Source organism: Hypanus sabinus, chromosome 4 (assembly GCF_030144855.1).
Source record: "Hypanus sabinus isolate sHypSab1 chromosome 4, sHypSab1.hap1, whole genome shotgun sequence".
Classification (NCBI taxonomy): domain Eukaryota; kingdom Metazoa; phylum Chordata; class Chondrichthyes; order Myliobatiformes; family Dasyatidae; genus Hypanus; species Hypanus sabinus.
Window position 1 is genome coordinate 139,909,240 of NC_082709.1, and position 24,942 is coordinate 139,934,181.

Consider the following 24,942-nt stretch of genomic DNA (forward strand, 5'->3'; position numbering starts at 1 on the left):
AAACTTACACACAAGTGATTCTACAGATGCTGGAAGTCTTGAGCAATATACAATGTTGGAAGAACTCAGCAACTCCGGCATGAGTGTCAGCTAATTATTTATTTCAGTCCATAGATGTTGCCTGAATAGCTGAGTTCCTCCAGCATTTTTTTGTACTGCATGAGTTACAACTGCATTCTGTGGCCAGCTATGAACGGTGGTATTCAAATAATGCTAAGAAGTTCAGATATACTGAATTTCCAGCTATAAACAGCCACCACTTCATCTAAACACGGGCAACTGTTCCCAATGCCAGTCCTTTGAAAGGTAAGGGGAAGACATAGCAGTATGAGCTTAAGAAAGACTGCAGTGCCAGAGAATCAGCCTGAAGCTGATTTATGATACTCACAAAGGCACTAGAATTGAGTCCTTTCTCAACATTCAAAGGAACAATACACATAGCTCATTCAATCCTTGCCATAGATTCAATGGACCCCCGACAGACTAAGCAAACATCTTCACAGCAAAACAGTGGAATTTGTTGTTTTTCTTAGGCTTCAGGTTTCAGTATGATTTAGCCCCTCCAAAGATGCTGTGCCACTAGAGAACAAAGGAGTTATTTACATAAATCTATTTTGAAAATGGCACGTTAAATAGTTCTTTAGCTTTGCCAACATAAAGGTACAAACCAAGGGATACATCTGCTATGTTAAACCTGAAAACAGAGAATGTGTGCCTAAGACATGTTTCACATTCAAAGCACAGCCTTTTGCAGGAATAGCTAAACTCGTAACACAGTGGCACAGCAACGAATAGGAACTGACAAGCAAGCTAATTCAAACCCAAGGAACCAATGTAGATAAGAAAGAATGGTTAGAAACAGAACTGTGTTACAGTCTATGTAAAAAACACTGGATAACAAACATAGATGGTGAATCTTAGGCATGCCGGTAGTTGCTTTTAGAATAAAGAGTATATGGTTGTACCTACAGAATCTGAAGTGGATCTACCCAGAAATAATAGATGCAGGAGAGATTAAATATCACATCCACATACAGAGGATCACAAACTTCTAAAGGCTAACTACCCTTTCTGAAAAAAATGTTTCATAGAATATAAGGATTCCAAATATGTAAAAGCTGTTATAAATTTGGCCAACTGATTTTGGTCCCGGTTCCTTTATCACTGATTTTTTAAAAACTTAAATACAGCCTTATGTGAAAATGATTCTTAATAACATGTGCTAAATCTTATTATTGCTAATTGGTAAAAGAGAGTAAATACCTTTCCTAGAAATATCCTGCTGCAGTAAAAGTGAGATAAACAGTAAATACCTAGTTACTGATTAACTATATCTGGATTTCCAGCATCTGCAGAATCTCTTGTGTTAATGAACAAAACTGATCCACAAAAACAAATAGTGTAAAATCCTAATAATTTGGAATATAATGCCATAATTATGTCACTCTTACCAAGGATGTAATATGATCCTTTGGGGATTTTTACAGGAGCTAAGAGAGTGCACAGATCTATGACACGTGTATGGTTTCTCTTTGTACTTTGCTGCATACTTTACTCCCCATTTTTATCCATCACTTACACATCCACATTAACTTTGATTTTGACTCTAAAATCCACCATTTAAAACACACTTTGTAAGTTACTTACCAGATATATCTTCGGTGATTCAAATTGCCATAAACTGGATCTTCCTTAGACATGGTTGAGAGTGAAAATCTATTTGCTTCAGGGAAAAAAAATGAGAGCTAAGCAAGAATATTATCAACATATTTCAAAAAGCCATAAGTCATAATAAAGGCACAAGCTAAAATTCAATGTTCTTCAGATGCCAAAATGGAAGTCAAGTTACCTGAATATATTTTTGTTTATTGTAAGAATACAACTTATATTTTTACGTTTTACTTTGATGCTTTTATTGTTTGACTTAGAAAGGATTTTACTTTAAAAATATTAATTTTATTTGATTGTGTCATATTTAATTATTATTTAATGTACCCGAATATCAAAGATTTTTAGAACCATTCAAAGATTGAGAGTAAAATGAAGCTAGGGGCAACTTTGCTATCTGTCATAGATTTTCACAACAATTTCATGCCTAGGGTTTGTTCTGGCTCAGCCATGTCTTTGGATAACAGAACAGTAAGTCTTGTCACCTTTCAAAATCATGCAAATGGGATACTCTTGGTTGGAAAGATCAGTTTTTTTTTATCTGAACCTGGTTATGTAAAATGTGCAATGGGACCTACTCAGCCAATCCAGGGCAACAATGAAGAACTGAGATGTTTTAACATAGCAGTGTTGTTTAAATGCAAATAATAATTACCTTTTATACAAACATAATTGACAAATTTAAGTGTTGTTTGTGCAGTAATGAGGAAACATGAATGTTATGTCTGCATAAAACCTAAGGTTAAAGCTAAAGTAAATGAGGAAAGTTTTCCTTCGCTGCCTTCCTGTTAGCAACATTAAAAACACGTACAACTCAATTTGATCAACTATCAGTATTCACACCTAGCAGTCTCCCTACATCTACCTATACTATCCTGGTGCAGACAAGTGGATCCAATTAATCTGGAGTTCCTGAAATCATAGATGGACAAGGACAGGAAGTCCTCAGTGACAACCTGACATCAAGTAGCACACCATTGGGTTACATCTTGCTGTATCTGAAAGTTTTCTACAAGAGGCCAAAGCTGGGATAGAGCTAGAAAGCAATTTTTGACAACTTTTGCATAGAGACAATGAAACTATTAATATTACATTATTTAATTAAAACAACCATATTTTAATGAAGTACATGAAAATAACTAAATTTTGAAATTGTAGTTTAAAGTAGAATGTAAACAACTGCAACTTTTCTTCCTAATCCTTGGTATAGAAACCCTATTTAAATGAATTGTTATCTCAATGATTCGTCAGGTCTGGCTGGTATAGGATCATAGAAGGTGTATTATCACTGGACTCTACATGATACAAAATAACATAGGTCAGTCCTCAAGCAAAGCAGGGTCACTATATATCTGTATGTACCTTCCTGTGAACAGAATTTTCCATGTTTTGATTTTTTTGTCCATGAAATTATAGAAGTATTAGAAAAATGCAGCTTCATTACTTTAGCAGATATATTTGATAAACAAGTGTTACTGTTCTGCTTACGATATTGTTAATACATAGCCTGTTGACGTCCTTTGATTCACTAGCTCAATAAGAAATAATAAGCAGAGAAAATTGTAGAAAGAATTTTAACCTGCAACTAAACATAAATTTTTGACAAAGTTATAAACTGTTCTTTTAGCAGTTATGATCTTCCTTTAACAACAACATCTCATAGTGTCCAGAAAAAAATGGAAGAGCCTATTACCATGTATAATATCCATATATGGTTCAACGACAATTAAATTTAAATCTGAATGTGAACTTGAAACTCTTGAAGTATCCTTTAACAATATCCCCTCATCTCATGACAGATAATCAGACCCCTCTTCTCCAGATGGGTTCATTAGCAAAGAGTTTTCCTTCTACTTTTTCCTCAATTCATCATTTCAAGGAGATTTCTGAGGGAAAAGGTAGATTTTCTAATTACATCTTACAGATAAGTTAGTGACTAAGGAATAGTATTTCAAATGTGAAAAATTTGGAATTACTTTTCAAACTGTGTCACACATACATTTTTTTGTATAGCTGTAGTTTCTTACCTGATGATACTCTTCTTCCAACTGATTTTCTTTTAATCCAAAGTAGTATTATTGTTAATCCTAAAATGACTCCCATGATTGATACTATTATAAAAAAACAACAAAATAACAATATTGCTCATTTATTAATTTACAAATAACAATTGGAGAAAAGATAGATTACTAAACAAATACTGCTTGTATCAGATAGTTTTCATTTATCATATGATCTTAAGCACATCTAAGTTAATTCAAAAAAATGTAACAAAATCAGTCAAGTTGATGTACACTGTGGCTGGAGAAAATGCCAATAGCAATGTAAACTCATCTAATAGTAGGCTCCTGAATATTAATATCGAAAGATCAAAGATGAAAGCCAAAGGCTCTCAGTACAGGAAACCATTAAAGTTCTAACTGTTTATGACAGAAGGCAATAAAGTAAAGCTCCCTTGAGTATCATTGTTTATCTTATCCTTATGTCAATGAGTGTGAGTAAATTTTGTTGCTCACAGTCTATATAAAGCTTAATGTAGTCATTTGTGGGTAGACAGACTAACGGGGAGCTGGAAAAATTACAGTGGTGCTAGTAAGTTTGTGAACTCTGCAGAATTTTCTCTATTTCTGTATAAATATGACCTAAAATGTGATCAGATCTTCATGTAAATCCAAAGCGTATATAAAGAGAACCAAATTAAATAAATAACACAAAAACATTATACTTATTCATTTATTTATTGAGAAAAATGATCCAATATTACATATATTTGTTGGAAAACTTATGCAAACCTTTGCTTTCAGTAACTGGTGTGACCACCTTCTACAGCAGTAACTTCAACCAAACATTTCTGGTAACTGTTGATCAGCCTGCAGATCAGCTTGGAGGAATTTTAGGCCATTCCTCCTTACAAAACTGCTTCAACTCTGATATGTTGGTGGGCTTACTTGCATGAGCTGCTTGCTTTAGGTCTGTCCACAACATTTTTTATTGGATTTCAGGTCAGGACATTGACTCAGCCAATACAAAACACAATTTTTTTGTCTTTTTAAACCATTTTGTTGTTGATTTACTCTTGTCTTTCAGAGCATTGTCTTGGTTGTATTATCCAACTTCTATTAAGCATCAGGTGACAGACTGCTACCCTGACATTCTCCTGTAAGATGTCTTGGTACAATTTTGAATTCATTGTTCTCTCAATGATTGCAAGCTCTCTAGGCCCTGAGGCAGCAAAGCAGCTCCACCATGTTTCACATTTGGTGTTGGTGTGCAGTGCCCCTTTTCCTCCAAACATAACAATGTGCATTTCTGTCGAAAAGTTCAACTTCTGTCTCATCTGTCCACCGAACATTGTATTAGAACCATTGTAGAACATCCAGGTTGTCTTTTGAAAAATTGAAACATGCAGAGCACTGGTTTCCTCTGTGGTGTCCCTCTTATTCAGTGCTTTTCTTACAGGGGACACATGAACAGTGATTTTAGCAAATTCTAGAGATTTCTGCAGGTCTTTTGTTACCCATTAGTTCTTTTTCACCTCCTTCAGCATTGCAGATTGTGCTCTTAGTGTGATCTTTGCAAGATGCCCACTTCTAGGGAGAGTAGCAACAGTACTGTTTCCTCCATTTGTAGACAACTTCTCTTACTGTGGACTGATGAACACTCAGGTCTTTAGAAATGCTTTTGTAGCCTTTTCCAGCTTCATGCATCTCTAACATTCTTCTTCTAAGGTCCTCTGGAAGTTTTTTTTATTGTGGCATGGTGCACATAAAAAGGTCTTTCTTGAGAAGCACAGACTCAGTCAGTAACCTGAATTTGAGTGTCTTTTTTACAGGGCAGGGCACCTCTACAGCACACATCTCCAATTTCATCACATTGACTGGAACACCTGACTCCAAATTGCTTTTGTAGAAGTCATTACCCCAGAGGATCACATAATTTTTCCAACAAACACGTGTAATATTGGATTATTTTTTCTCAATAAGTAAATGAACAAGTAAAATGTTATTTATTTAATTGGGTTCTCTTTATCTAGTTTTAAGACTTACATGAAGATCTAATCACATTTTTTATCATATTTATGCAGAAACAGAAAACTCCAGAGAGTTCACAAATAAAGTTCTAGCAACAATCTAGCTGAGAATTCTGGGGATGAAACCATCATAGATCAGATTTGACAGTTAAACGATTTACTTGTATTCTATTCAACTAGGTTTCTAGCTTTACATAAAATCTGGTTCCCGTGTTCAGAGTTTTGTGTATTTCTTCTACAAAGTAAAGTCTTTAAATAATACACTGAGTTGTAAGTATCTAGGGAACTCGAGATCTGATGGAAATTACATAAATCTTATTGTCATTTATAAATCTGCTCTATTCAATAATAATCTTTAAAGATTTTAAATCTTTTAAATCTCAAATTTAATCAGTGAGAAAGTACCATGTATTTAATTTTACCCTTTGTCTCATTTATCTTGCCAATGCAGAAACACGAAGTTATTACTGATTTCCAAAACTGTTGAGGTTTTTAGAACTGAAAATATATTAACCCATAATCATAATGTAACTCAAATGCAGATGACCATATTCAAAGCCTACTGTCATTTTGGCAGAATTCCTAGAAATGTGAGCAAATGCTGGAAAATAGTGGAAAGCTCTTTACACAAATCCCACTCCCACCCACTCGGAAACTATATGGAAATATCAAGAAAACGATGCTTGGACTCATTCTTTGAATGTATTCCAGTGCTACTGAAGCTTCAAAACTGGCTGGATTTATTTTTTATAGCTGGTTCAGGAGCTTAAAAAGAATATCTGCAAGAATATCTGCAGTGCACAATGACAAATGATATCTAATTGTCTGTGAATTGTATAAAGAAGAGACTAAAATTTAATTCATGTGCAGTCTGTTGTATTACCTGAGGTGCATATTGTTGTTATCATGTTATTGTCTTCTGTTTTTTTCTGGTTTACCTCAAAAGTTTCTGCTTTTTTGGAATCTGAAATATGTTAAAATGCACAATGTTAATAGTGGATAAGACTGAAAGCTCTTCATTGTCACGTTGTTGGAGAGATAAAAAAAGGGACAACCATCCTGACTACAGTAACTAAAAAAAGTTTTCTAAAAACGTTTAGAAGTCACGTAATCAGTTAAACAGAAATCTGTTTTTGGACACCTGTGTGCATTCAAGGTCTTTCAATTGACTGTAGTAAAAATACACCTGTATCTAGAAGGTCCAACATCTGTTGAACCAGTATCGTAGCCAAAACAACACCATGAAGACAAAAAAAAAACTTTAAGCAACTCTGTGAAAAGGTTATTGAGGTTATCAAAAAGCACAAGTCAGGAGATGGATACAAGAAAATTTCCAAGTCACTGAATATCTCTTGAAGTACAGTTGTTAATCATCAGGAAATGGAAAGAATATGGCACAGCTGTAAATCTGCCTAGAGCAGGCTGTCACATTAGGCACAGCTTTATGGGAGAGTGGCAAAGAGAAAGCCACTGTTTAAAAAACTCACATGAAATCTCAGCTAGAGTTTGGCAGCAGGCATGTGCGAGACTCTGAAGTCAGCGGGAAGAAGGTTCCATGGTCTGATGAAACCAAAGTTGAGCTTTTTGGCCATCAGACTAAATGCTATGTTTAGCATAAGCCAAACACTGCACGTCATCAAAAACACAACAACCTTACAGTTAAGCATGGTGATGGATCATCCTGTGGAGATGTTTCACTGTAGCAGGCCCTGGAAGGCTTGTGAAAGTAGAGGGGAAATGAATGCATCAAAATACAGGGAAATCCTGGAGGAAAAGCTGATGCAGTCTGCAAGAGAACTGCAATCTGGGAGATGATTTGTTTTCCAGCAAGACAATGACCCCAAGTGGAAAGCCAAAGCCAAACAGAGATGGCTGAACTACAACAAAGTTTGTGTCCTGGAGTGGCCAAGTCAAAATACAGACCTCATTTCTATTGAGAAATTGTGGCTGGACTTGAGAAGGGCTGTTCACTCACAATTCCCTTCTAATCTGACTGAGCTTCAGCAGTTTTGTAAAGAAGAATGGGGAAAATTTGCAGCATTCAGATGTGCAAAGCTGATAGAGACCTATCCACACAGAGTGTAGTCTGTAATTGCTGCCAAAGGTGCATTTACTAAGTACTGACTTGAAGGGGGTGAATACTTGTGCAATCAACTATTTTGTGTTTTATATTTGGAATTAATTTAGATCACTTTGTAGAGATTTGCTTTGACATTGATACTATAGAGTCTTTTTTCTGTTGATCTGTGTCAAAGAAAGCCAAATTAAATTTTTATAGGCACTGTATTACTGGATGCAAACATTGAAGGAGAATATTCATCCTAATTTCAATTATTAAAAAGGTAGACTTGGACATCTGTTAATAATAGTTTAAATATGAAATTTAGTTCCTGGCTTCATTAAAACGTTTCCCTGCTATCAGATCGCAATGCAGCTTCCCTCACATTTTACAAATAAACAAAAATTTCTCAGTCTGCTCCCTCTCTTTCAAGAACCCTGCAACTCATATCCAGTGTTAACGAATCACAGCGTAGTACAGTGACGTATGTAGTTTGATAATAAACTTACTTTGAACTTCCTTAAAAATGCTAATTACTTCATCATTTTAGGTCTATGACACTGGATAATATATCCCATGTGCTGCTGACGTGAGTGAACTTATACCTGAACACTTAAACCGTTGCACAGCAACTCCCCTTTTGTTTGAGTAATACGATTACTGATTGATCCTAACCTTTTATTGCATTGCATTATAATAAAAACTCTGTGGAACCACCACTGATATTAATTGCTTCTCTACTGAAGATAAGGCAAAATTATAAGGATCATTCTGACCTTTCAAAGCATGTTTGTTAAAATTCTGCAATAGAAATGATTGATTCTGTACACTGATTATTCTAAAGCGCTGTGAGAACTTGAAATTGGGGCATTGATAAAATGAGAAAAAAAACATAGGTTTTAGAAACTATAATAATAGCAGTTCATATTGGAAATGTAAGTCCCAGAACAGAATCCACTGTAGGTTAATGACCTGACCTAAGTTGTCTAGGGGTACAAATTCAATTTTCAAATGGTATAATCTATCACAAGCCATGTTCACTGTTCAGTAATCCATACCTTCTTTGGGCACATACCAACTATTGCGATTAATAATCAAATTTTAAAGTCATGTGCATCACTTCACAGTGCTTCACCATTCCAACTTTATCACCCACATAATGACAATGACATCTTTCTCTTTCCCAGAGGACAAGATTGTGCTTAACAAAGGTCAGCTGCAAAGGATGAGGGTCAGGTGTTTGAATCAACTATACTTTTAACTCTCATTGATGAGATTTTGCTTGATATCACAGAAAAGTGCAATAAAATATTTAAGACCATAAGATATAGGAGCATAAATAGACCATTCAGCCCATTGTCTGCTCTGCTATTCCATCATGTCTGTTTATTATCTTTCTCTACCCATCCTCCTCTTAACTGTTGATGCCTTTACTAGTTAACAGCCTATCAACCTCCATTTTAAATAGACCCAGTGACTTGGCCCCACAACATCACCATCCTCTAGCTAAAGAAATTCCTTTTTATCTCAGTTCTAAAGGGATGTCCTTCTACTCTGAGGCTGTGACCTCTGGTACTAGTCTCCCCCACTAAAGGAAACATCATCTCCACATCCAGTCTATCAAAGTCTTTCAATATTCAATAGGTCTCAATGACACCTTCCTTTCTAAACCCAATCGAGTACAGGCTCAGAGCCATCAAACATTAACCCTTTCACTCCCAGGATAATTCTTGTGAATGTCCTCTGGACTCTTTCAAATACCGGCACATCCTTTCTTAGATAATGGGCTCAAAACTGCACACAACCCTGCAAGTCCGGTCTGAATAATTCCTTATCAAGTCTCAGCACACATCCTTGTTTTTATATTCTAGTTTTCTTGAAGTGAGTGCTAACATTGCATTTCTCTTCCTCATCAGTGACTCAACCTATAAGCTAACCTTAAAGGAATCCTGCGTGAGGGCTCCCAACATTTACCAATGATGTTGCAGATAATGATACTTTTCTTTCATCCTATAGTCTTGGCTGATTTACAAGTGAGATGGCACAGTGAAACTTCAAGTAATGCATCCACCTGTCAGCTTCAACAACCAGAGTTCAATTGTAACCTCTAGTGCTGTCTATGTGGAGTTTGCATGCTCCTCTTGAGACTGGACGGGTTTCCTCTGATGCTCCAGTTTCTTCACACCTCATGAAGATGTGCTGATTGTTAAGGAAATTGACTACAAAATTATTCATAGGTTTGTCTGTAATATATCTTGACAAGTACGAATATGATCAAAACAGGTTTAATTGTGTTGAAAGTCTCTCTGGCCTCTTTTGTACAATTCCATTTTGCTGATTATATCTCCAGCTTAGAAGGAGCCAGATACAGATGTCAAGAGTCATGATCACCTTGAAGTAGCAAATAGAATAGCCTGTTCCTCTTTTTTAATCCTCTCAACTTTGCATGGTCACTCCTAATTTTCCCTGTCTGCTCAATTTCCAGACAGTGCTCTACTCTGGCTGTAAAAACAACCTGATACATCACAAGCTTTTAAATTTATAGAAATTGTATTCAGCATCAGCCAGACCTCACCCTTCCTTACTTTTGCAACATTAGCCAAGTATTAGAAAGCCTCAAATATATAGAATCAGCCCAGCACCAAAAGGTATCGACCTTCATGATTCCTTTATTAACGCGAAAGGTTCAGTGGATCATTCATTGCAGTTAAATGATTTTTCAGTTGTGTAAGGTTAAGGAGAGGTGTAGGTTGAAACTCTATGTTCAAAAATAATACTGCCCACAAATGCCATTAAACCCACATACCCTGCATGCTTTTGCAGCTGTTAGCCACAGATGTATAGCCTCTTTACAAAGGCACACCCCTAAAAAGAAGTGCATCTGTTCCAATCTCGTGGTCACATTTTAGGTAACAACCTAACACCTAGCAAACAGGTGTTACCTCATCCCAAATTTCCTCTTGATACCTTTGTTTTTGAAACAATTTGCTATTTTAAAAAATTAGAAAATATTTCAAGTGGAGAGCTGAAATGATTCTTATCTGTTTGTTCGAAAACTTAATAAAACATTTCTGAAATGGTCCTGTGCAACAAATGCAGAGAGATTTGTTTAGAATAATACAGAATAATACTTTTAATTAGTACTAGATCCCTTGAGGAAACCTGAGATGTAGTGCCTGTAAATATGTATGTGAATATAGGAATAGTCTTCATAGTTTTAGCTGTTAGGAGAAAGAAAGTGGTTCTCTGATTAGAAATGAACTTATGCAAAATTTTTCATTTGTTTTAACCTGTGAATTATTTGAGTGTTTTTCTATATTTGAAATTTTTTTAAATTCTCATTCCTCCACCGTAATGACTACAGTCTGAAACATCTACAAAATGCATTGTATCACTCACTGACAGAATACCCCAAACTGCCACCTGTACTGATGGATGACAGTGACTGTATCATAGAAATATTTATACCTGCAGTTTTCCTTCAAAGTTCAGTTATTACCTAGGAATATCATTGTTCTTTCATACTACGGGATCTAAGTCTTTCAACACTGCACTCAACAACAGAGTGAAATTATCTTCACCAGTGGGACAACAGTGAAGCTGTCTTAACCCTATCATCTCAAGGGCAATTATGTATAGCAATAAATATGGACTATGCCAGCAATGGCTACATCCCCTGAAAAATTAAAATCTAAAAAATACAGATAATGTTGCTTACCATTCAAAACATCAGATTGAGTAATTTTAACCTGAATTAGAGTTCATGTCAACTTGTTGAAATGCAAGACAGACTGCTGTTTGTAATGTGAAGCTTAAAAAAATGTCAACTTCCTCTGCATATGCCCCATCAATCTCCCACTTGACAGCAAATGGTGGGTGGGTAGAGAAAGGAGTGGCATGCTGAGTGACAGGAGGTCACGCAGGAGGTTTGAGTGAGCTCATTATCCCTCTTTCTGTTAGTGTGTTGGTCAAGAGCTTTCTTTTGCAGATTTGTTTGGAGAGTTGGGGCAGGGGGTTTTGTAAAGAATAACTAAGGAAAGAGTAGATAGATACAAGATTTCCTTATGTGTTTTGTTTGCATTCAAGAGAATATTTGTCACGCTAGTTTAGAAGGGCAAGTAAAACAATAGTCACAGGAAGGCAACAAGGTTGGTGTGAGTAGGTTGCATGAGCAATTTTAACTCATTTGGCCAAAACCATGAAAGCAGGGTAATTAGTCCTTATGAATCTTGCAATCCTCCTTCCTAAAACAGGCCAATCAAGTTGGCCAATTGTCAAGCGTACAGAAATGTTTTGACAGTTGAGGCTGAAGCGACTGCTAAGGCTATCAAAGAACTTGAACAATTGAGACTATCTCCATTTTAAACTTTTAAAAATAATTTAATAACACTTAAAATGTAAAAAAATGAAATTATTTAGAAACCAGTGCACTTTTGAAAGCAATTATACTTCAATTAGATTGAAAAAAAGAAATATAAATATCTGAAATATGTAATTATGTGGCTGAATCAACAACATATTTGCCCACAAGATTACTGGGGAACAGCTGAATCTGTTACTCTAACATTAGACCCTTTGGGATACAGTTAGAACAACGCCAGAAATCATTTGTGTGAAAGTCTGGGTCTTCCATGTTTGAACAATAAATTTCCATATTCCAATACAGAAAAAGTCAATGGAATGTCAGCATTTTAGTGGAATTTTTCTGGATTAGGAAGAGTGTCAAAGGTTACAGGGAGAGGGCAGGAAAATGGGGTTGTGAGGGATGATAAATTTGCCTTGATGGAATGGCTGAGCACTCTTGATGGGTCAAATGGCCAAATTCTGCTCCTATGTCATAGGGTCTTATGGCCATTTTAAGACATTATTTTAGCACTCAGATGATTATAGAACAATTGAGACAATCCCTGTTTAGAAGTATTGGTGCAAACACAGTAGGATGGCATTGGCATTGGAGGTGCGTAGGCGTATCGGTATACAATAAACTGCTTTCATGCCTGTGTTGCCTTTATGGCATTTGTTTAGGTTATAATATTTTCACTTCAGTAATTTGTTTGTTATCATTTTCTAGTTAAAGTTAAGATTGCTTAAAGTAAATTCGTTGTCTGTGATATATCGTGGCATGCGATGACGTCACACCTGGATTCACTGCGTCTTATAGGAAAATACCGGTTTGGAGAAACGGGAAGGAGGGGGCTCACATGTGCAGGATCAGCGCGAGAAAAGTTGTCTTTCTACACACTAGAAGCATCAGTGAAGCAATGCCGTAAGTTCATGAGATAATCGATATGTTGAATTAAAAATGTTAACGCTGATTCTGTTAAAAGTAATGACGGTTGATAAGGTTTATGTTTTTGTTATTTAAAGAGTTGCAGATAGTTTGTGTTGAAGTATATTTAAAGCAGTCGATGGCGTAGGTAGATTCTGACTGTATGTTGCACTTTAATGTAAAGTAGTTGTTGCAGTTTTACTTTTGCAAGTATTTATGATGTAAATGTGATATCAAGAAGGAAACAAACACTGTATATATCTTGTACTGTTTTATCAACAGTTTTCACCATATGTTAATGTGGAAAAGTGAACAGTAAACAGTTAATTTTACTGCGATCCTGTCTTCATTGACTACGGTTTACCTCAGTGTTTAGTTTAGAGTTCTTTTAACACCTGTGCGAGAACACTACAATGACAAAGTAGAATGGACCTGGACTAGAGGAAAGTGTATGTTCTACAGTCAAGCATTATAAGCTTGAGCAGGCACTGCAGGTTCTAGAATCTTCTTCTGGGCTCTGTCCATAAAGGTTAAAGTAATGGAGCTGGTTTGCCCAGTGATTGAAAGGCAGCAGTTCAGGCAAGCTAATGGACAGTGAGTTGCAGACAAACGTTCACTTTGTTCAAAGGGAACACAGCTATGTGCAAAACCTGATATATTAGCTACTGATTGCCCTCACACAAATCACATGATAGGAATGGGCATTTATTAAAAGGAAACATTGCACTGACACAAAATTGTCATGATTTTGCAAGTAAGTAGTAGGAAAAATTATCAGATTGATCTAAAAATGTAATTTACACTCAGTGGCCACTTTATTAGGTACACCTGCTCGTTAATGCAAATATATAATCAACCAATTATGCAACAGCAACCCAATGCATAAAAGCATGCAGACATAGTCAAGTTGTTGTTTAGACCAAATATGAGAATGATCTATGTGATCTAAGGGTGACGACTGACTGAGGAGTAATTGTTGATTCTAGGGTGCTTAGAGTATCTTGGAAACTGCTGATACCATGGGATTTACATGCACAACACTTTTAGAGTTTACAAGGAATAGTGAAAAAACAAAAAAAAAGTCCAGTGTGTGACAGTTCTGCGGGTGAAAAAGCCTTGTTAATGACAGAAGTTAGAGGAGAATGGACAGACTGGATCAAGTTGACTGGAAGGTGAGTGCAATTTAAATAACCTTGTGTTACAACAGTGTCATACAGAAGAGCATCTGAAAGCACAAAATAAAGTTCATCTGCATCTCTGAAAGCACAAAATAAAGTTCAATGTTACAAATAAAATTAATTATCTGGATACATACATGTCACCACACACAACCTGAGATTCTTTTTCCTGCAGGCATACACAGTAAAACAGTTACTGTAAACAGGATCAATGAAAAACAAGCCTTGCAAATGCAAATAAAATAAATCGCAATAAATAACGAGAGCATCAAGTAACAAGATAAAGAGTCCTTAAAATGAGAAAATCGGTCACAGGAACACCAGAAATAGAATGAGTGTAGCTATCCCCTTTTGTTCAAGAGCCTGATGGTTGATTGATAGTAACTGTCTTGAACTTGGTGGTGTGAGTACTGAGGCATTTTTACCTTTTACCTGATGGCAGCAGCAAGAAAAGAGCATGGCCTGGGTGGTGAGGATCTTTAATGATGAATGCTGCTTTTCTATGGCAATGTTTCATATAGATGAGTTTATTGGTTAGGAGGGATTTACCCGTGTGTACTGGGCCAAATCCATTACCTTTGTCGGATTTTCTGTTCAAAGGCATTGGTGTTCCCACATTTTCCACCACACATCTATAGAGGTTTGCCAAGGTTTTTGATGACATGCTGAATCTCCGCAGACTCTCGAGGAAGTAGAGGTCCTGTCATGCTTTCTTCGCACAACAAAGCATTCAACCTTGAATACATTCAGTAGCCACTGCATTAGATACAGGAGGCACTTAACCAAGTCCACACTAAGGATATGTAATGACATACAGTAGAGTGTTAGAAATGTCTATGTTTAACTGGAGTTTGTGAACTGCTATTTCCCATCACCATCCTTCAAGATTGGTTTGGGCTGTTGCTTCTGTAGCACTGGCTTCAGTTCTGTTCTCTGCTGGGTTGGGCAGCAGTTGGCCTAGCCAACAGGCTGGATCATGACAGAGACAGAAAGGGCACTCCCCTTCTCCTGGCTCCGCACTTGAATTTAGAACGTAAAAGAGTAGAGCACAGGAACAGGCCATTTGGCCCATAATGTTGTGCTGAATGAGCTAAAAAGCAAATCAAAAACACCCAAACACTAATCCCTCCTAACTACACTATCTTCCTTACGTCCATGTGCCTATCAAAACATCTCTTAAAAGCCTCTAATATATTTGCCTCTACCAGCATACCAGGAAGTGCATTGCAGGCATTCCCCAATCTCTCAGTAAAAAACTTACCCTTCAGATTCCCCTTGAATCTACCCCCTCTCATCTTCAATGCATGCCATCTGGCATTAGACATTTCAACCCTGGAAAACAGATTCTCTCTGTCCACTCTATCTATTCCTCTTATAATCTTTGAAACCTCTATTTGATCTCCCTTCAGCCTCTGATATTCCAGAGAAAACAACCCAAATTTATCCAGCCTCTTGTGATAGCACACTCCCTCTAAACCAGGCAGCATCCCGGTAGACCTCAGCTGCACCCTCTCTAATGCCTCGATCTTCTTTCTTTAGCAGGGCACCCACAACTGTATGCAACACTCCAGATGTGGCCTAACCAGAGTTTTATAAGGATGCAACATAACCTCCTGACTTTTGAACTCAGTGCCTCAACTACTAAAAGCTAGCATTCCATAAGCCTTTTCATGTGCTAATAAGTTAAACTAACCAATGGGTTTGACAATTGCCCTTCTGGTCACACATCCCTCAGCAAACCAGTCCAGGTGCCAAGGCACCCAATGCTCTGTCAGCACCTATGCCTCCTCTCTTCCCTCCTCCCCCCCTCCAATTCAACATGTGGATGAATGACACAGGTTACCACTGTCTACATCCCCTCTTTGCCTTGCACCAACCATCCACACCTCCACATACCAACTACTATTGTCCCGACCTTCACCTCACCCAGCCCCCACTTTCCACCAACTCCTCAGTCAGCATGGACTCATTTTCACTCTTGAGCAGGTGAGAAGGTCTCTGGGGAAACTCAGACTTGGCAAAACATTGGGACCGACTGGTGTCGATCCCACGGTCCTGAAGGAGTGGAGCAGCCGTGTGGAACTCTCCAGCACATTTTCAACCCGAGCCTCAGCCTGGAAAGTGGCCTGACTGTGTGGAAAACATCATGTGTGGTCCCAGTACCCACGAAGGGACAACCAAAAGTTTAGAATGACTACCATCCAATGGCCCTGGCCTCACACATCTTGAAGACCTTACAGAGGCTGGTCCGGGCTCACCTCTGACCCCTGGTCAGATCAGCCCTCGATTCTCTACAATTTGCCCACCAGGCGCACATTGGAGTCAATGATGCTGTCATCTACCTGCTGAATAGAGCCTACTCCGATTTGGAGAAGCAGGGCAGCACTGTGAGGATCATGCTTTTTGATTTCTCAAGTGCTTTCAAAACCATGCAGCCTGTATTGCTGAGGAAACTCTGTTTAATACAGGTTGGCATCTCCATTGTATCTGGATAATGGACTGCCTGATTGGCAGACCACTGTTTGTGAAGCTTCAGAGGTATTCAGAGGCATGGCTATAAGCAGCACTGGGGCCCTACAGGGGACTGAATTGGATCCCTTCCTGTTTACCCTGTATATCTTGCACTTTAGGTACAACATTGAGTCATGTCTTCTGCAGAAATCCTCTAATGACTCAGCAACAGCTGATGTATAAAGGGAGGAAGGGAAGATGAATACAGAGCCCTGGTGGAGGAGTCCGTTAAATGGTGCAACTGAATCATCTGCAGCTCAACACAAGTATGACAAAGGAGATGGTGATGGACTTTAGGAAGAGAAAACCTGCACTGCTCCTGTTACTATTGATGGTGAGGATGTGGATGTGGTGAGGACCTACAAGTACCTGGGGGTTACCGCTGGATGACAAACTTCAGTGGAGCACCAACACAGAGGTGTTGCACAAGAAGAGCTAGAGTCACCTCTACTTCCTGAGGTCCTTTGAAGTATGCAGGCCTCTCCTTTACCAGTTTGTTCTTGCCAGTACATGTGGCGGTGTGCAAGCCCGTTCAGAATTCAAACAGCCAATTCACTGCAGATCCCATGCATCTTAACCTTCAGGGTTAGCCTCCCATGAGGGACTCTGTCCAATGCCTTACTAAACTCCACATAGACAACATCCACTGCCTGACCCTCATCAATCTCTCTTAACACCTCGTCCAAAAAAAACAATCTAGTTGGTAAGGCATGATCTGCCTTGCTGGCTCTCCCTAATTCAGTCATGGGTTTCCAAATGTTCATATGTCCTATCCCTAAGAATTTCCCTACAGCTGATGTGAGACTCGCCAGACTATAATGCCCAGGATTTTCCCTTGTTCCTTCTTAAACAGAGGTACAATATTAGCCACTCGCCAGTCCTCCGGGACTTTGCCCGTGGCTAGAGAGGACACAAAAGTATTGGTCAAAGGCCCAGAAATCTTGTCTCTTGCCTCCTTTAATAACCTGGAGTAAACCCACCAGGGCCTGGGGACTTTCTCGCCTTAATACTCATCAGGAGGTCCAATGTATTTATACATTCAGCACTGATCTCCTTGTCGTCCATATCCTTTTCCTTGATAAATACTGAAGCACAGTACTCATTGAGTATCTCACTTATATCCTCTGTGTCCAAGGAAATGTTTCCCCCTTTTCCTTGAGGGTCCCACCCTCTCCCTGGTTATCCTCTTATTCTTCATGTATGTATAGAATGCCTTGGGATTCACCTTAATTCTACTTGCCAAGGTCTTTTCATGGCCCCTCTTGGCTTTCCTAATTCCTTTCTTTAATTCTTTTCTGGCTTCTTTACACTCCTCATGTGTCTTGTTTGATCCCAACTTCCAAAGCTTTACATACTTTTTCTTTTTCTTCTTGACTAAATTCATCACCCCTCTGGACATCCAAGGTTTCCCTATCTTTCCATCCCAGTCCTTCCTTCTAACAAGAACATATCTTTCCTGGACTCTGTGCAATTGATCTTTAAACACCCTATCCATGTCTGATGTGAACATGTCTGAGAAAAGGTGTTCCCAATTAACGCTTCTTTACTCCTGCTTTATGTCCGCATTATTTGCCCTACTCCAATTCAAAACTGTCCCTCAAGGACCATACCTATCCTTACCTATTGCTATCCTGAAAGTTAAGGAGTTCAGTCACTGTCCTCTATCTGCTCACCCACTGGAAGGTCAGTCACCTGGCCAGGCTCATTACCCAACAGCAGGTCCAATATGGCCCCTCCTCTCAGTGGACCATTCATATATTGATTTACAAAATCTTCATAGATACACTTAACAAATTCGGCCCCATCTAAACCCCTTGCACTAAGAAGGTCCCAGTTTATATTAAGGAGTGCCATGACAACAGCCCCATTATTCTTGCACAATTCCTCAATCTGATCGTATATCTGTTCCTCAGTATCCTGCTGGTTATTAGGGGTCCTGTGGTACAAAATAAAGGGTTTTAATATTTTTCTTTGGTTGAGGTCATATCAATGGTAGCAAAGGCTGCGAGAATACACCTCACAGTGCTTGTTTTGGGCAGTCCGATTTCCATGAGCTAATATCAACTTTGTTATAATAGTCGCCAACACTAAATGCAGATGCAGCTTTGTACATTTGTTACATGTACATTGAAGCTTACAGAGATCAGTGTCATTTTGTGTTATCACCAGACACACCCAAGGATATGCTGGGGAGTAGACTGCAAGTGTTGTTACAAATTCAGATGTCAGCATAACATACTCACAAAGTTTGGTATAACAACACAAGCAGCATCAACAACAACAAAAGCCACAACTGACAACTTCAGCAAAACAAGCTCCTTTCCTTTTCTCTCACCCACTCACGCACACACAAATCTTCCAGCCCCAGCACAGGTCACCTCCAGGCTCTTATACTCACAGATATCTCTCTGATTTTGGACTTCACCCCAGGGCCTGCTGATCACAGATTTGACATTTGTGCTTAGATCCCAGGACTGGCTGATGATGAGTTTGACCATTGAACCTGCACCCCAGAACTCACCAATTATGGGCTTGACCTTCTGGCTTTGACTTCTGGATTCACATGGACCTCTGATCTCAGTGACCCAGGCCCTCTATCTCCGAACTTGCCACTTTGGGATTTGACCTTCAGGCCTCCAGCTCCAAGCTTGCAGTGCTCTGGACTCAGCTTTGCCTTCCAGGCTTCCCTGTTGTCTGGGTATTGACCTGATCACAGGTTTGACGTTTGGGCCCTAACTTCCAAACCCCAGTAACCTGGGGTGGGGGGGGGGGGGGTCACTGGTCCTCATGACTCCCATTGCCAGGACTGGGACTGGCCAAACCTGGGTAGCAACTGCTGACCTGACCTCCAGGATCGCTGATCGTTGACCGCACTGCTCACGACCTGGATTCGAACTCCTACCTAGACTTCTCATCTACTGCGCCAGGCATCCATCTTCTCCTCATTTCTATTCCTAAAGCCTAGCCCGACCCCTAGCTCCTGCACTATCCCCAGAACCATCCCTACAAACCTAAAACCAGAACTAAGTCTGACAAAAATAAAAACACAAAATGCTGGCAGAACTCAGCAGGCCAGACAGCATCTATGGGAGGAGGTAGTGAAGACGTTTCGGGCCGAAACCCTGTCTGACACCATTGACAGATATTACAGATCGGTGCCACCACAGAAACCATTTCTCCTGACAGAAAACAGGTGCTTTTAAAATTACAATTTATTGCAAAGGTCATTAAATCCGTAATGGTAACTCTGATTCCCCCTCCAAATGATCTACCATTTTACACTCTGCTAAAATACTGAATACGCAGAAATACCGTAGTCTAGGAATCTTCTTCAGGGATATTGCTCATTTGTCTTTCTCACAAAAGTAAACATTTCCATTCAGCACACATAAGGAGTCAACTGGCAACTAGATCCACTGGCATTCTTCCCACTGCTTTTCACACCTGACTTCACTCCATCAGTGTCAGAGCATTTTTGTAACCAATAAACAATTTCCTGTTTATATTTTAGCCTCCTTCGTTAGTAAAATAAACCATTTTGGTGCATTCTAATTACAGTCAAATACCAAAAAAGTGCCATTTGCATTAACACTACAGCTGGTTGTTTTCTAACATTTCCATGACAACTGCTATTTGTTTTTGTGCGGTTTCCTTGACAACACAACAGCAGCTAGGTGGTTAGTAGCAGCAGCTGAGAAAAGTATTTCGATTGGCTAGAAGCTGCTTGGGTGGCAAAAGGTTAGGGAAAACCAAAGAAACTGTTTAACCCAACTGGAAACCTCAAACTGACAGGATTAAATATTATTACTACAGTAGTACAAAATATTGCAATGGTTGAAGTAAGGAAGGGATTTAAAATGCATGTGATGAAAACTACCAACACAAACAGACTAAATATATGGAGCATCTTTAACAGATTAAAAAAAAACTCAAGGCGCTTCAGAAAATGTATAATCAAACTAAAATGAATGTTAAACTAAATAACACGAGGAAGGGTAACTAAAAGTTTGCGTGAAAAGGCTTGTGTTAAAAAGATCTTGAAGATAGAGTGGGAGTTGCAAAGGTTGTGGGGGTAAAGGAGGAAATCCTGTTATGTTGCGGTATGAAAGGGTGATACAAGAGATTTTTCAATAAACATGTGTTCTATATCATTGATATTAGCTTCACAATAATTAAAACATTTTACTTGTTTTTAAAAGTGCAATATGGTCTCTGGGTGAATCTTGGAGGTTATTTTTGCTTCTTCCTTGTAAGGAAGTACGAAGACAAATTGAAAATTCATATTTATGTAAATATTGGCATTGCTGACTTTTGTGATGTAGAATGAAATAAAGGTTTAAGGGGATTGTACTTAAATTGTAAATAGTAACAGTGATATATCAAGAATAATCACCCATGTAGATTTTTTGAACTCTTAATATCATGCTTCAAACCAAATTTATAGCAAATATAAAAGTTTCATAACTGCATAATTTATTTCAAAACAATGTCAACATCTCTGACCTTGTGGTAATCTGAGACATGCTTTAGTGGAACATACAGTAACAACTATATGTTAATTTTCACAATATTGATTCTTCTTTAAAAGAAAAAGGCATTTAGGTTTTATATTTTCACTTCGAAAATTAGATTTGATCCATATTAGGCTGACAAATTCCAAGATTTTCCTGTCATTTATGTCCAAGTGGGTTCCAACAGTGCCAATAGAGTTACTGGTAGATGGTGTTACATCCTAAAATAACTTGGCAGACAACGCAACTATGTACAGAATGATCATTCTTCGCACATAACTGCTTTAGAAAATAAGAAGCAAAATAATACAAGCACAGGAAAGTGGTATTTTAAAGTTAAATTAGGGAAATTACTGAGGTATTGTAGAAGGACCTTAAATTGTTCAGAGCCATGCCACACCTGACAGGCAAATATTTGACACTCACAGCAAATAAAAAGCATCTTGTGCTTGCCAACTTCAAAATAAATAAAATAAATCAAAGTGAATATATTGCTTAGTAAATTGCTATTATTTAGTTTTTCCAGTGACAAGATGTTTTACAGGACAAATCAAGGTTGAAATGCTCTACAAGCGTCACAAGCCAAACTGCTTTCATCTTTGACCAGTATTTCTTTCTGTTTCTTCACATGTCTCTTGGAATTGGATATGTCTGACAGCATGGATGGTGGATGGAATTAAAATCTATGCTCCCTCAGCAGCTTACTTGGAATTTGTGTCTGCTTTGTACTTTTTACAATGCAGTCTAGGAACTTGATACCATCCCAAAATGTTACTCCTCCACTTGAACAGTGATGGACTAGAAATTTTTAGGAGTCAGCGGGGACGTTGCTCTTCCAGAATCAGAATGAGAATCAGAATCAGATTTACTATCAAAGAAAGCAAAAATAAAATAGTGTACATGGGTTCACTGGCCATTCAGAATATGTTGGTTGTGGGGAAGAAGGTGTTCCTAAAATGTTGAGAGTGTATCTTCAGGAACCTGTACCTCTTTCTTGATGGCAACAATGAGAAGAGGGCATGTCCTAGCTGATGGAGGCCTTTAATGGCAGTTGCCATCTTTTTGAAGTATCGCCTTTTGAAGATATCCTTGATGCTAGGGTGATTCATGCCCATGATAGAGATGGTTGAGTTTGCAACTCTCTGCAGCTTTTTTCTGATCATGTGCAGTGGCCCCTCCATACCAGATGATGATGCAACCAGTTATAATGTTCTCCATGGTATATCTGTAGAAATATGTGAGTTTTTTCTGACATACAAAATCTCCTCAAACTCCTAATGAAATATAGCTGCAGCCGTGCCTTCTTTGTAATTGCATCAGTATGCAATAAGCTTTGAATTCTTTTTTGATTAATACATACACAAAATACTGGAAAATCTTAGCAGGTCAGACAGCATCTATAGAGGGAAATAAACAGTTGACGCTTCAGGCCAAGACCCTTTATCAGGACTGGAAACGGGGAGAGTAGAAGCCAGAATGGTGGTGGTGGGAGTAGCTTTTCCTTGAATCTTTTCCAGTGATAGGGCTTCAGGAGCCTTGTGCTGGACATTTGGGTAGTGTGGCTGGCTAAATTTAAAGATAGAGGGCACTGGTACCTTGGTAATGGGAATGTTGGCCTGGGAAAGAACATTGGCATTTAATTATTCATCCACCAAATTAATTTGGAGGACTTTGCAGATGCAGCATTAATGGTATTTTACCAGTTCCTTGGGGTGCCTGATATTGGTGCTCCAGATCTTAAAGGCACTTAGGAGTCCAGCAAGCATTACCATTTGGAGATTACGAATTTTGTGCTAGCCCTGAGGGCTTGACCACTAAGTATTCTATTCCATCCTAAGACTTTGCTGGTGCACTGAAGATGATGGCTAATTTTGTATAAAGAACGACTGACCATATCTTACTTGCAGACCCACTCATCTTGACTGCTGCATAAAGAACAAACATCTGCCCTTCCACTCTGCTACTGGACATGGTGTTGAAGCCCAGGTTTGGGACATTGACAGCTGAGGACTTCTTACTTGCACTCTCAGCATGACCCAGTTCAGCTAAATGGGGTTAACAAGGTAAGTGCAACGAATATATTTTGGAAAAAATTTCCTTGTTTTGATTTACATTCTTAATCGATTCTAAGAACTTCAATAAAATTCATCATTTACTTTTTTCTATTTAAATGGTTTTTGACCATCTCTCACTTTCAGGATGGTTCAAAAATGGAAACTCATGGTCCACTATCTGAAGTCTAGTCATCCCTCAGGACCCATTTCAGTGGATTCTGGTCTGATAATCCCACAGATCAACAAAAGGTGTCATTATGCGAATATCATGTTGGAAGTATGCATTTGGCTGATCAAATTGAGCATGAACTGGTTAGGTCCAAGAGATATCCTTTTAGATTTAATTTCTCCAGTCATAGTTATGAGCTCATATCTATCCACTATCATGCTACTTCTGTAGGGTATACAATGAATGGAACAAGAAATGTAGGGAGAAGAACTTGGGATTCCTTAGCATCACTTAAAAGCAGTCCATGCTCCAAAGGGTTTGTGCATTCTAGCCACAGGGAGATAGCTGTAAAGCTGAAAATCTGTGACAAGATCTACCACTGGATTTGTCCATACTCCTCTAGAGATGCCAGTTCTGGTGGTGGCAAGTGACAACTTATTCTGAAACCTCTGCAGGAAAATCCTCTGGCATTAGTGGGAACCATAGGAAGTGATGGCTGAGGTTGTTGGTAGGAAACCTACTGTTAGGACAGGCACACAATGCTTGAATATTACACAACTTTTCACCGGTTTTTCAGGATAGAAATAATCTCTGCAGCCTCAGCATTCACAAAACTCTTTACTGATCACCTCTTCATTTTCTGTCACTCTCCTATTATTGTAGTATACTTTCTACCTCCCTCATTTCTGTACCTTCCCCTCAGATCACATTGGCAATGCACACTTGACCATATTTAATTTTAACTACTTGACCACCACAGGCACATTCTCAAAACAATTCCCAAAGCTTCATGTTTTTTCAAGAGGACACAAGGAAGCTGACAAATTTAAAATTACAGTTGTTGAAGCAGTTTAGAAAGAGAGCTTGCAGTGCCCTAGTCTAGTCTGCATCTCTTGGAGGTAGTTAAAATTTAGAGACAATATATAATTTTAAGAATTAGATGAAAATAATATGTACAATTTATTTTTCTAATTGATAAGATTCAGTTGTCACTTAGGGTTTACCAGCAGCTGAAGGGATTTCAAACAGGGACCAAATAGGAGGTGACAGAAGAAAGATGCATATCTTAGCCGGAGAATTTGGCAAGACTATTTGTTTATCTATAATGCTTCAGATTGGCAGATCAGCTGTTTCTGCTAGCAGATTTTTCATAAGTGAGCTCTTTTCATTCAGAACACTCACCTCACTTATGTGTGACTGTACTGGGAACAGGAAGCAAGGATGCATTGGGACTTGGCATAACAGCACCAGTCTGCCTCATTGAATAGGTAAAAGGGGTCAGCAGTTTTGCTTAAAAAAAGATGAAATGCAACTTAAATAAGAGATTTACTATTCAGGTAACATGCTTTTAAAGGTTCACCATTAAACCATTTATTTTTAAGACTAGAATAATGAAATACATTACTCTATCTTACTTTTACCTTCACACATAGCCTCTATTATTGGAACTAAAAATCTTTGCCTTTCATTAGAATTAACAAAGAGAAGACTAA

At 38.4% G+C, this 24,942-nt stretch overlaps 1 protein-coding gene across 1 annotated transcript in view; it reads right to left on the reverse strand.

Moving 5' to 3' along the window:
• The window catches only part of LOC132393222 (uncharacterized), a 62,077-nt gene that overhangs the window by 8,449 nt on the left and 28,686 nt on the right, over positions 1 to 24,942 (reverse strand). The window contains exons 3-5 of the mRNA XM_059968206.1: positions 6,582 to 6,662; positions 3,696 to 3,779; positions 1,648 to 1,723 (exon numbers count right to left, since the gene is read on the reverse strand). Of these exons, the coding sequence (XP_059824189.1) occupies positions 1,648 to 1,723; positions 3,696 to 3,779; positions 6,582 to 6,662 (241 nt within the window). The remainder of the gene's footprint in view (positions 1 to 1,647; positions 1,724 to 3,695; positions 3,780 to 6,581; positions 6,663 to 24,942) is intronic.